Source organism: Rhinatrema bivittatum, chromosome 8 (genome assembly GCF_901001135.1).
Source record: "Rhinatrema bivittatum chromosome 8, aRhiBiv1.1, whole genome shotgun sequence".
NCBI lineage: Eukaryota > Metazoa > Chordata > Amphibia > Gymnophiona > Rhinatrematidae > Rhinatrema > Rhinatrema bivittatum.
The window spans coordinates 206,695,932-206,709,664 of NC_042622.1; the positions used below are offsets into that span (position 1 = coordinate 206,695,932).

The 13,733-nt window shown below is 49.3% G+C and overlaps 1 protein-coding gene across 1 annotated transcript in view; it reads right to left on the reverse strand.

Annotated features, from left to right (window-relative positions):
- Positions 1–3,527: 3,527 nt before the first annotated feature.
- The window catches only part of LOC115097197 (myeloperoxidase-like), a 64,843-nt gene continuing 54,637 nt past the window's right edge, over positions 3,528–13,733 (reverse strand). The window contains exons 12-13 of the mRNA XM_029612793.1: positions 6,260–6,471; positions 3,528–4,167 (exon numbers count right to left, since the gene is read on the reverse strand). Of these exons, the coding sequence (XP_029468653.1) occupies positions 4,145–4,167; positions 6,260–6,471 (235 nt within the window). The 3' untranslated portion in view covers positions 3,528–4,144. The remainder of the gene's footprint in view (positions 4,168–6,259; positions 6,472–13,733) is intronic.

The window sequence follows — 13,733 nt, forward strand, 5'->3', positions numbered from 1 at the left end:
CCGCGGTTGGATGCGCGTCCATAACCCCTGATGCAATAATGGGATCAGGGCGTAGTTAATAGCGCTCATTACATGTAAATGCCATGCTGTTGAGGCCCCATGCAAAAAATAACCATGCGCCTGATGCGCACATTTTAACCCTCAAAAATGAACACCAGTCCCAGAGCTGGCGTTAAGTTTTGAGGAGCCCCAAAAGTTAAACCATATAAAGCAGAAAATATTGCTTTTCTGTAGTTCCTCTGACTTAAGATCACGGCAAAATTAATTCATTTATTTATTTAAAGTTGTTACTATACCGACATTCGTTAGATACATCACCTCGGTTTACATTAAAACATTACAATAGTCGGAGGAACCGCAGAATGCAGCAACGTAAAAAAAAAATTAATATATATCTTAACGGTGGCCATGTTAGGAAAACGGATTCTCAATTTACGATCGTCCGTTTTTCCTAACCCTCACACAGCCACTTCTCCTGAACGTCCGATGCCGAGGAGGTGCTAGGGACGCACACAGTTTCTCCCAGCGCCTCCTCTTTATTGCAGCAGCTCATTTGCCTACTTCATCAGGTGCCCAGAAGTGGTGGATGGGCACGCGTGAGGAAAGCTCCATTATGAGCGCCTGTTCTTCCTGCCCGGATATTGCATCGCCTGAAAATATGATGTGTGTGCGCACAAAAATGCTTCAGCGTGGAAAGCTTTTTTTTTATGCATAGAAAACCTACTTTCTGCACAGAAATCCCAATTACAAGTCCCAGTGTCTAAACTCTGACTTCTGTCCATAGACAGACACTAGAGCCGGAAAGTTTATTCCACCTCTGACCAGGAGTAACATTTCCAGCACCAAGGAAACTAAAGATAAGCCAGAGCAGCCCTCTGTACTGGGGGGTACTAAGCAATGCCTTCATTTGCATGGGATTTCCATCTGAGGGCGCTCAGCAGGACGCAGTTTTGCACGCATGTTTTTTTGTGCAGAAGACTCCTTGCTGAATCGGGAGTAGCATTTGCGTACAGCTGAAGGCAAAATCTGTGTGCTCTGCGTGCACTTTATTGCATCCGCCCCCTGATTCAGTCGCAGCAGAGGGCAGTGCAGAGGCCGGCGGCCCTCACGGCACAGATGTGCTCGGATGAGTGCTACGAAGAGTGCAGGAAGCTTGGGCTGCATCTGCCAGCAACACTATAAGGCAGACAAGTCAATAGTCCACACTCCACAAAGGCAAATACCGCAGGGGGGGGGGGGGGGGCTTGGGGACCTGGTGCTGGGTAGAAGTGAGGGAGATCTGCTGCTGGGCAGGGACTGAAGGTGGGGGAATGGGGCGCAGGGAAGGAAATCTTGTACCTGCTGATGGCCAAGGGGAAGGGGGACCTGCTGCTGGTTGGGGAAAGGGTCTGCTGCTGGATGGGTGGGGGAGAGAGAACTGATGCTGGCAAGAGGAGGGGTTTGGGGGAAGGGGGGATGCGCTAGACGGAGAGGGAGTAGGGGCAGTGTACTTCCAATTTTAGTAAGAAGGTTGTGGGGGTAGGGAGCTGTAGCAAAGGATGTGTTAGAGAACCCACATAGATGTTAAGCTCTTCGGGGCAGGGAATTATTGACTCTTTATTCTAAATATGTTGCAAACAGCATTATGCACTCCTTAGAAATTGTTAAAAATCCAAATTTTTCTACCCAGGGAGAGAGAGAACGGGGGACTTAGAGCCAGGGAGCTAGAGCAAGAGATGGGGGAGGGAGGGAGATGGGAAAGAACTGTCAGTTTTGAGAAAATAGCACATTGTATTTCTATTTAAATTATAGTAATTTGTAATGTTGCATCTATGCAAACATTTGCATATTCAAATTAATTTATGCTAATTACATATGCAAATGCAATGCAAATTTTTGTCCTGCCTCCCCCCCCCCCCCCGCCTTCTTTTGGAGTGATTGTCCTTTTTTGGATAATCCGACTGGCCACCCCTAGGATAAAATCTGGCTGGTCCTTTCCATTTTAGCTATTTGAGAAGAGCAGCAGGAAGCCAGGGTTAACCAGGTAGCGCTGGGTCATAGAAGGAAGACGTTGAGTAAGGCCCAGTTTTGCCCCAAAGGCAGGTGTCATTACAGTTTCTTGGAAAAAACAGATCTTGATGGCCCTATATAGGGAATAATTTAAGACTTCTAGGGTGTAGCAGCTGAGCTATTCTAGCTTTCACTTTGAAATGAATTAGCAGCACCAGACTTTTTTTATTTTTTTACCTTCAAATGTCTTAACTCGTTCAGCTGAGAGTGATAATAAAGCTTACTGTAAAAGCGAGCATAGCTCAGAGTGCTACACAGTGGGATTCTTAAATTATTCCCCATTTGTGCTTTGCAGCCTCTGTTAACCTGATTCTGAAGCTCAGTGTTTATTCAATAATAAAACCTTACCATCGAGGAGCAGCTACACAAATAGAGAGTGAAAGGGCCTTTACTGTCACCAGCAGACTCACTGTAAAGAGGGGAGAACAAACTCAGCAGCTAGCGACTCTACCAGGAATCCCCACAGCCTCTCCATCCATTCCCTGCTTTAAGTTCTAGTGGTAAACTGGATTCTCCGCAGGTTGGGGACACCTTTAACTGGACCAATATGAAGATTGTCACGATACCCAATAAGAGCTTTTCAGCTTTGTATGCTCCAATCCAGAGTACCATAACCTGCAAGGAATCCTGTTAATTCATAATTAAAAAAAAAAACCCAAAACAACCTGCCTTCTGTTTTCTTGTAGTCAGAGGTCCCCTTTCCTTCAGGGTCAGGTTGGATGCAGTGTTAGAAGGCATCGTGCATTTTCCATTCCAGTATGCAGCTGGCCGGGAAGGTATACCCCACGCTCCTGTCCCCGGCCCTGTAAACCTGACTCTCAGACTCCAGCAGGATGCACAGGCTTCACACCAGCAGGGCACAAGCATTATCAGCTCCTGGTGTTCTCCCAAAAACGAGAGGTCATTTATTCTTCACATGTACCTTTTTTTCAAAACTAAAATTAACTACTATAAATGTAAAAAATATTTAATTAATACTATATAAACAATTTTGAGAAGGGTTGTTGTTTCCTAGATATTAGAGAGGGATGTGCAGGTTTAAGAACTTAAGAAGTTACCATACTGGGTCAGACCCAGTATGGCAACTGGGCCAGGATCCTGTTTCCAACAGTAGCCAATCAAAGTTACAATTACCTGGCAAGTACCCTTAACATTAAGTAGATCCCATGCTGCCAATACCAGTAAAGGCAGTGGCTATTTCTTAAGTCAACTTGATTAAGATCAGTTAATGGAATTATCCTCTAGGAACTTATCCAAAACCTTTTTTAAACCCAGCTACACTAACTGCCCTAACCACATCCTCTGGCAACAAATTCCAGAGCTTAATTGTGCATTGAGTGAAAGAATTTTTCTGTTTTATTTTAAATGTGCTATTTTCTAACTTCATGGAGTGCCCCCTAGTCCTATTATCCAAAAGAGTACATAACTGTTTCACATTTACCCGTTCTAGACCTGTCATGATTTTAAACACCTCTATCATATCCCCCCTCAGCAGTCTCTTCTCCAAACTGAACAGCCCTAACCTCATAGGGAAGCCGTTCCATCCCCTTTATCATTTTGTTCACCCTTCTCTGTACCTTCTCCAGTGTAACTATATGTCGGTACTAAAGAGCGGAGAGGGTGAGCTCCTGGCTCTTAGTTTCCAGAATGATGGTCTCTAAGTATTACAAAGAGGGGGTGCTGATTTTTGAATGTTGTATGGAAAGGTTGTCAGGTCCTAGATGTTACCGAGGAGGGGTGCTGTCTCCTGGGTGTTACTAGAAGGGAATGCAAGGAATGGTTTGCGAGCTCCTGGGTGTTACAGAGAGGGGACTCTGGTTTCTGGGTGTTATGGGGAGGGATGTCAGTTAATGATGTTGCTGGGTTTTACAAAGAGAGGGTGTCAGCTCTTGCGCTTTACAGGGAGGGGATGATGACTTTCAGGTGTTACAGGGGGAACGTAATGGTCCCTGGATGTTGTAGGAAGGTAGTTCTGGCTCCTGGTGTTAGAGAGAGGGAACCCTGGATGACCCTGCACATTGATGTTCCAGGGAGGTGTTATGCTGATTGCGAAACATTACAATGAGGTGTCATCTGCCCTCGGTCTGCTTGGGTGTTACAGAAAGTCGGTGCTGTCTCCTGTAGATCGAAATAGAAAATTCCAATCAGAATGCTCTGGAAATGTAATCACTTTGGCCTGCGTTTCTAGGATGTTAGCAGGACACTGTAGCACATGACAGCTCATAGGGTACATTCTAAACATTGTCTACACAAAACTAAACACAGAGAGATCCATATTCAGTAGGCCGGTGAGTGGCAAAGATATCTGGGTAAAGTCAGCAGGATAACTTTAGCCGCATATTCAGCAGAAGTCTTCTGCTGGATTTACTTGGCTAACATTATCTGCATAACTGTTACTTAGATAAATTAAAACCTAACTGGCTACATTCTGAATATTGCTGGTTAAGTGCAAAAAAATGAAACCCACCGGTAAAGCAGGTCTGATCCCCTACCCCCAAAATAATCAAATAATTGTTGGGCGCAGCGTCTAATTCCCTAACCAAACCTTCCTCCCCAAAATCAAATTTAAAAATGCCGCTGGCCATAGCCGCCTAAGCCCACCCAGATATTTAAGCTGAACGCCAGACCTCTGGGTGACCTTCCATTCCAGGAGGAACTCCTGACTCCCCCTCCCCACCCTCAAAATCTCTAAGGCCAGGCAGGGAGGTGATAGAGCCTCATGGAGCCCTGGGCCAGGTCCAGCATTCCTGCCAGATCGGGAGCGCTCACCTTCACCTGGTTAGCAAACAGGCGTTCCGGGCTGGTGGGGGGAGGCAGAACTGGGATTTTTCACATATCAGTTTCGATTTTTAAAAGTATGCTTGGTAAATGTGTGACTTTTGCACATACCCGGCACAATCTGCAAATCTTCACAGCGCACTTGTGCACGTAAAGCCCACTTTGCATATTCGGGCTAAAGTCTGGGGGTGCTTTTTACCTGCAGATTTTAGCCCTTCATGGGTTACTGAAAATTACCATCTTAATCTTCAAGGACTTTGTGTGCGCCAGGAAATGCAAATTCATCCAGCCTGGCTTTAAAATGTATTTCTCATCTCCCGCTCCCTTAATGGAATGCCCAGAGAGGTTTACAAATATGCGCCTGAACGCCGTATATAAAGCACAACCGAGGACAGAAAACGTTAAGAACAATTAAAAACACTTCCCAACCAAGCCATTGGTATCTCACTACTTCCCGATGCATCCCAGTGCCCGACATTTCAATCTCTTTTGCAACAGCCGATACTCAGCTGACCGTTGTGAATAGAAACGCCTTGACCTTTTTTCCCCTAAAGGCCGAGAAGTTGAATTCCTGCCTCACTTCCGGGGGGACGACTATTTCACAGTTCAGGAATGATACTATCACCAAGAAAGTGCTCGCTCTAAACCCACCAGCGCTATCTCAGCTGACTTAGCATAAATTAAAAGTGTCCTCGGACTAATAAAAAAAAAAAAAGTGTCCTCGGTCTGAGCTTTCAGTGGCAGGATAGTCATTGGACTTTTTCCTTGGCCTTTCTGCTCTCTCTTCAGTCTTACTCCTAGGTTTTTCTTTTTCATTCTAAATGTTCAGACTTTCTCGAACTGAAAGGGGTTTCAGTACATAGACACGACGTCTGTCTTTAATAGTCTCTTTCCAATTTCACTCTTAGCAGTGCTGTAGCCATTTTAATGCCTGATTTCATTTAGTCTCCCAAAAGTTGAGGTGGCTACAGCAGGATTCTCATTTAACCTTCCCTCAACTGAACTTGAAATGCATTTTCCTTTGGGTTTGCTCCAACACACCCGAAATTGAAATGCAGGCATTTTCAAACTCATGAGGAACATTTACATGAGGACCTTCCTGCAAACCAGAGGAGCTTTTAGAAGCTTTAAACATGAATATCTACCCAGGAATTAACTACAAAAATCAGAGGGGAAAAAAAAATCTGTGCTTTATATTTTATTTGCCTATGGAGTTATCTAAAAATTGTTTTGCTGTTACTGTCGCTTTAAACCTCCCTTCCTGTAGTTTTAATGGGCAACTATTGCTCCTTTAATAAGAAATTTCATTCATGTACGGGATTGACTAGGCTCCTCTGAGGAGAATGGCCTATCTGAGAGAGCCTCTGGTCTCAGCTGCTGTCTGCATTGCTCCCACCCTCCTCTTGTAGAACTGTTTCCTAGAGGGACCTACCGGAGCTCTCGGTCCTGTTCCTCCACGCGGACAGGTCAAGCGCAGGGATCTGGTTGCAGTCCACAAAGTCCCCGGGGAAGGTGTTCCCCAGGAAAACGTTGCGTGGCACCTGAGTAATGCGAGTATTTTTGCAGATAATGTGGGACAGGGTCACCCTCTCCAGGGCCTGGACCTGATTCCTTGTAAACACGCCATTATTCTCAAAATAAAATCTGAAAAACAATGTAAGACAGACATTAGGTGGACACTGGTGCCGCCTCGTTCTTTGTACTGTAGGGTAAATTAGAATTATTAGCAGCTGCATGTTGTGAGGGTAATTTTACTTTGCAGGGAGCAGTAGAATCCATGAGAACCTTTTCTCCCAGGACAAGCAGGATGGTAGGCCTCACAGATCGGTGACATCATCAGATGGAGCCCAGCACGGAAAATGTCTGTCAAAGTTTCTAGAACTTTGACTGACACACTGAGCATGCCCAGCAAGCCACTATGTGCGCGTCCACGTGGGGTCCCCTTTTCAGTCTTTTTTTTTTCCCGTGAAGTAACTGCGTCGTGGTGATAGAGCTACTGGTCTTAGTGTTTTGGGTTTTTTTTTAACTTTTCTACCCAGTTTTCGGCTTGTCAGCGTCAGGTCCCTTTTCTCTGGTCGGTTTCCTGTTCAGCGGCGTGGTAGGTCTCTCTTTTCCCTTTCTTGCGGTCTTTTCCCAGTGTGTCACTCCCCGATGGCTGCTGGCCATCGACTGCTCGCCGGCTGTTTTTCATGGTGTCACCCCGTTTTCGATGGTGCCCCCAGTGCCCGTGGACCATGTTTGATTACTGATCCACATGAGGTTTGTATCCGCTGCCTAGGGGCATTGCACAACGTCCACAGGTGTCAATTGTGCAACCAGATGACCCCCAAGGGCTATCGTGCCCAACTGGATAAGATGGAGAAACTTTTTGGGCCCAAAATAAATCTCCAGCCACTCCGGCATCGACACCCAGAGGCCAAGGGGAGCCATTGGATTCGCTGTCCATTTCCACACCCTCGGCGAGCCTGTCTCAAGAGAGAGGAGCCGGTGATAGCCTATCTCCGGTGTCATCACACTTCAGGACATTGGGCTCTTCAGCTCCCTTGGCACCGAGGAAAGACTGGGCCGAGCATCGCGGGAAGGCCTGAAAGCAACTTCACTGGTCGCCATCAGTGCACGGCTCCGGAGTCGGTGGTGGCATTGGCAGCAGCCATGCCACCACCGAAGCGACCCTGTGGAAAGGAGGCGTCATCCTCTATCAGACCCGAGAGTCCCAGGCGTTCCCCACCAATGTCAGTGTTGGGCACCTAAGCCTCCTTGGAGGCTCTGGTAACACCTCTTCCTCCTCCCTCCACTGTCCGTCCTAACTTCACCAGACTTTCAGGAGGAGTTGGACTGCAGGGTTCAGATGGCAGTGCTCCAAGCCCTGCAGGGTATCGAGCCGCCTCTGGCACCACTCCCTATGCCGGCGCTGGAACCTGCGCCGCCCCTGCTAGAGCATCTGGATGTCCTGTTAGGTGTCCTTCCAATGCAACCAGTGCTTGGACGACCATCGGTTCCTCAGCAGCCATCAATGCTCTCCTCAGGAATGATTCCCATTACTGGGTCCTTCGAGGAGGAAAATTTACTGTGACCATCAGCATCTTCAGGTTCTCCTGTCCCGCCACCGGAGTTTCCCGATCATGTTCCTGGGCCATCGGGGATCTCGGTGCCATCGGTGCCCTTGGGGTCCTCAGTGACAAAACCAAGGAGCTTGGACAGGGGTCATCCACGCCAGCCCCCAGGGGACCTTAGCAAAGAAGTTGCCCCATATGACCCCTGGGGTAATGATACCACAGAGTCCTCTTCTGAAGACTCCGGTGAAGTTCTTTCATAACCTTCGCCACCAGATGAGAGGCATCGATCTCCCCCAGAGGATCTCTCATTCGTGGGCTTTGTCATGCCAAGGCTGAAGCCATCCCTTTTCAGCTCCTCACAGAAGAGGTCACTCGAGATAAGATGCTGGAAGTCCTCCAGTTTATTGACACCCCAAAGGAGATAGTGGCTGACCCAGTCCACAAAATTTTTAAGGAACTTCCCCTCAGGATCTGGGAACATCCAGTTTCTGTTCCTCCCATCAATAGGAAGGCGGATGCCATCTATCTAGCCCAACAAGCATTGGGGTTTGAGAGATGCTATCTCCCACACTGATCCATGGTAGTGGAGTCTGCTCTCAAAAAAACCAAGTGCTCCCGCACCCATGCCTCTGCGAGGATCATAGGGCGCTGGATGCCCTGGGTAGGAAGGTCTGTTAAGGCGCTATGCTCATCACCCAAATCACTTCCTACCAATTATATATGACCCAGTACAGTTGCAACCTGTGGAAGCAGGTCCAGGAGCTGTCGGAATGCCTGCCACAACAGCAGCAGGAGGTGCTCTCAGCAGTGGTACAGCAGGGCCTGGAGGCAGGGAAACACAAGGTGAGGTTCACCTACAATGTTTTTGAAACAGCGGTAAGAGTGGCTGCAGCGGGCATCGGCACCCGCAGAATGGCCTGGTTTCGTGCTTCAGACCTCTGCCCGGAAGTCCAGGAAAAGCTGGCAGACCTGCCCTGTACGGGAGAGAATCTCTTTGGGGATAAGGTCAGAACGCAGTGGCCCAATTGAAGGATCACCATGAGACCCTTCAGCAACTGTCGGCTAGCGTTTCCGACCCATCATCCTTGGTCAGGAAGTCATCATGACAAGGCTCGAGGAAATCCTATCGCCAAAGGAAATATTATCCTCAGGCCTCGCACACTTGTTCACCTCGCGCTGGTTCTAGGGGTCGTTCCCACCAACAGTGGACCCTCAGACCTCAGCCGGCCCCCCAGCAGAGCCCTGCTACAGGGTTTTGTATAGGAGCGAGGGAGCGTGAGTCAGTTTGTCATACCCTTGGCATCCTGCCCTCCGGTCAGGGGTAGGCTGAGTTGTTTCGCCCCCAGCTGGCTCCTAATTACGTCAGACCAGTGAGTGCTTTCCATTGTTCGCCGAGGGTACCACCAATTTCAGGGGCGTCTCTGCGGACTTTCCCCCATGTCCATGGTGGTTTTCATCCGCTCCTCAGGAAATACTTCTGACAGAGCTCTCCACCCTGATAATGGCAAGAGCGGTAGAACCCATTCCCCACCACCAGCAGAGCCGAGGGTTCTACTCTTGGTATTTCCTGATACCAAACAGAACTTGGGGCCTCAGCCCCATTCTTGATCTGAAAGCCTTGAACAAGTTCCTTCAAAAAGAAATGTTTAAGATGGTCTTGTTGGGCACCCTGATTCTGCTCAAAAGAATAGGAGATTGGCTCTGCTCCTTCGACCTGAAAGATGCCTATGTCCACATAGCGATCTTCCCGAGTCACAGGAAGAACCATCGCTTTGTGGTGGGAAAGGACCACTTCCAGTATCGGGTATTACCATTCGGCCTTGCATCAGACCCTTAGGTCTTCACCATGTGCCTAGGAGCGGTGGGGGCGCACCTCAGGCATCAAGGGGTGTACATGTTCCCTTACTTGGATGACTGGCTGATCGAAAGCACCACCTGACAGGGAGTGCTTCATTTGTTACGTCTTTCCATCCAGAGACTGCAATCTTTGGGGTTCGTCATCAATTACCCCAAATCCTACCTCTGCCCATTGGCTTGCCTGGACTTCATAGGAGCCAGGCTGGACATGGCTCAGGCCAAGGCGTTCCTACCCCATGATCGGGCGTTTGCCCTATCATCACTGGCAAGTGTGGTCCGCAGCCGCCCACAGGTTTCTGCTCATCTGCTGCTTCGTCTCTTGGGTCACATGGCTGCATCTGTGCATGTCACCCTGTTGGCCCGCTTGTGCATGCACAGGACGCAATGGAACTTGTGGTCACAGTGGCAGCAGGGGTCCCAGGACCTCAAAGTGTGTGTCTCCACCACACCACCCCTCCCAGGTCTCCCTGTCCTGGTGGGAGAGTCTAGCCAACCTGGAACAGAGTGTTCCTTTTCAGGGTGTCCCACCTCAAGTGGTGCTTACCACAGACACCTCCCCATCCAGTTGGGAGGTGCATGTGTACGACCTCCACATGCAGGGTCGGTGGACGACCCAGGAGTCTCTATGTAAGATCAACTTCCTGGAACTTCATGTCATCCATTATGCACTTTGGGTGTTTTGAGACAATCAGGTAGCAATGTGGTACATCAACAAGCAGGGAGGCACTGGGTCGTTCCTCCTCTGTCAGGCTGTGCAGATTTGGTCCTGGGCTTTGTTGTAGGGTATTCTCCTGCGAGCTATGTACCTAGCCGGTACAGAGAATGTGCTGGTGGACTGTCTGAGTCGTGCGTTTCAGCCACACGAATGGTCACGATCCAGCAGTGGAGGAATGGATTTTCTGCCTATGGGGAACTCTGGATGTGGATATATTTGACTCCCCCTATAACTGCAAGCTGAGCAAATTCTGCTCCCTGTTCAGGACAGAAGGCCTTCCAGCCTTGGATGCCTTTGCCTAACATTGGGGCACAGGTCTCCTGTACACATATCCTCCTCTTCCTCTGGTCATGAAGACTCTCTTAAAGCTCCAGCAGGACGAGGGGACCATGATTCTCGTGGCCCCATATTGGCCAAGACAGATCTGGTTTCCGCTCTTTCAGGACCTGTCAGTCAGAGAGCCCATCTGTCTGGGGATCTCACCCGATCTGATAACGCAGGATCGAGGCAGACTATGCCATCCAAACCTCCAAGCGTTAGCATTGATGGCCTGGATGTTGAGCACCTAGTCCTCTAGCCCCTGGACCTCCCTAATGACGTGTCTCAAGTGTTAGTAGCTTCTAGGAAGCCTTCCACTAGAAAATGTTACCAGCTAAAGTGGAGGAGGTTCTCGGTCTGGTGTGAGGGGCTAGGCTTTGATCCCTTTGCCTGTCCTACTCTGAAGTTACTGGACTATTTGTGGCACCTCTCCAAGTCTGGGTTGAAAACCACCTCGGTCAGGGTCCACCTGAGTGACATTAGTGCTTACCATCCCAGTGTTGCTGGTACGCCCATCTTGGTGCAGCCCATAGTGGAACGGTTTGTGTGGGGCCTGCCTCAATTGAAGCCCCCCCTTCGGCCTCCTGTTGTGTCCTAAGACCTCAATGTGGTGTTGGCACAGCTCATGCAAGATCCTTTTGAGCCTATGCACTCCTGCGATCTGAAGTTCCTCACCTGGAATGTCCTTTTCCTGGTGGCAGTCACTTTGACTTGTAGGGTTAGTGAGCTTCAAGCCTTGGTGACATATCCGCCCTATACAAAATTCTCTCATGATAGGGTGGTCCTCTGCACGCATCCCAAGTTCCTGCCTAAGGTAGTGATTGATTTTCATCTCTGTGAGTCTATCACCTTTTTCCCGAGACCCCATTCTCACCACAGCGAATGGGCTCTACACATGTTGGACTGTGAGGGCTTTCACTTTCTATTTAGAGTGCACTGCAGGCCACAGACAGCCAATTAAGCTCTTCATATCTTCCGACAAGAATAGATTGAGAGTTGTGCTGGGCAAGCAAACTCTGTCCAATTGGCTGGCAGATTCTATCGCCTTCTGCTTAAGCGGGCCTTCAACTTGGAGACTGTGTTAAGGTTCACTCTGAGAGCGCGATGGCAGTGGCCCATCTGCGGGCAGTCCCCATCGCTGAAATTTGCAGGGTTACGATGTGGAGTTCTCTATACACGTTCGCTGTCTACTACTGCATGGACAAAGATGGTCAACAAGACAGTAGCTTCAGCCAATCTGTCCTTTGCAACCTGTTCCAGGCTTAAACGCAACTCTCCCTGCCTGTGGCCCATGGTTCGGATTCAGGCTTCTCCCTATCTTGCCAACAGCATCGCTGTTAGTTTTGTGCCCATTGGTACCTGGTTCGGTGCGGTTGGTCACTCGTTCCAGGGGCGCCTGTAGCTTGATATTCACCCATCTGTGAGGAGTACCATCCTGCTTGTCCTAGAAGAAAGCAGAGTGTTCTCCTAGGACAGCAGGATGTTAGTCCTCAGGAAACCCGCCCACCACCCCACAGAGTTGGGTTCTCCATTTCGTTTTATTTTATTTTTTTCGCTCGTGAATTCTATATTACAAGACTGAAGAGGGACCCTGAGTGGAAGCACGGATAGTGGCACGGTGGGCATGCTCAGTGAGCCAGTCAAAGTTCTAGAAACTTTGACAAATTTTTCCAAGCCGGGTTCCATTTGATGATGTCAACCATCTGTGAGGTCTAACATCCTGCTGTCTGGAGTAGGAGGCGGCAGCTAGGTAGGAGCATAAACATCCAAATCGCAGGGCCAGCCACCAGCGAGTACAGCGGCAGCGCAAATAACAGAAAGGCTGGTGGGGTTTCTCAGGCCTCACCAGCATAAAAAGCAAAAAAAAAAAAACCAAACAAACAAACCATGTAGGTACTGTCAATAGAACAGCTGACAAGGATTCTTGGGCCCCACCAGTACAAGAGAAAGCAGAACAGCAGCACCAGCCAGGAAAGACACTGGTGGGGTATCCCAGGGCTCCACCAGCAAAAAATGATAAACAAAGAGGGGCACTGGCGGCAGAAATGGAAGATGACCTTGGAGCCAGAGGTGAGAGGGAACAATATGGGGGAAGAAGAGAGGAGAACCAGAGTAGATGTTGGAGAGGGAAGGGCTGGAGGAGGAGGAGTAGGGATGGAAGAGATGTGGGAGAATGAGGAGGCTGGGTAGTGGACTAGTGGGAGAGTAGGGGGGGGGCTGGGGGGAATGGGAAAAAGAGAGGGAGTGATGGGGAGAGGAGATCAGGGAGAAAGGAACAAATGGGGGCGTGGGGAGGGGGCTGAAGGGGGAGAGCAGTGAGGGGAAGGGAAAGTGTAAAGAATTTCCCCTGGACCCAAACATGCACCCCCAGGCTCCTCACCCCTGCCCACACACATACTCACACTAACTCCCACCTACCCCCTTACACACTCCGTTCTCTATACCCCCAAGAGTGAGAGGGTAGGGGGGGAGAGAAGAGTGTTCTCCCCCACCTAACTCATCCAATACAGTTTTACTCCCTCTGCTGACACAGGCCACTCACCCAAACCCATTCCTCCTCAGCCACATGCACACACACAGGAGGAGGAGAACAATGGAGAAAGTGGAGTGCGCAAGGGAGAAATGCACACACCCCCAGTCACACCTCCACAACCTCTCCCTGACAACACCTCCCATTCACATCCCCTATTCCCAGTCATTCCCCAACACCCTCATATCCACACATACCCCTCTACTTCCAGTTACTCCCTGACACTCCCATGCACAACACCCACCTCATTCACTCCCCAACACCGTCCATGCACACACATTCCAACATTACTCCAATACTCCTGACACTGCCCCCCCACACCACACGCCAGCCAACTCCAGACACCCACACAATACACCCCAGCTACTCCCTACACTCATTGCACCCCAACTCCCCCCAAGCACTCCCCAACACTCACCCTCACACTCAT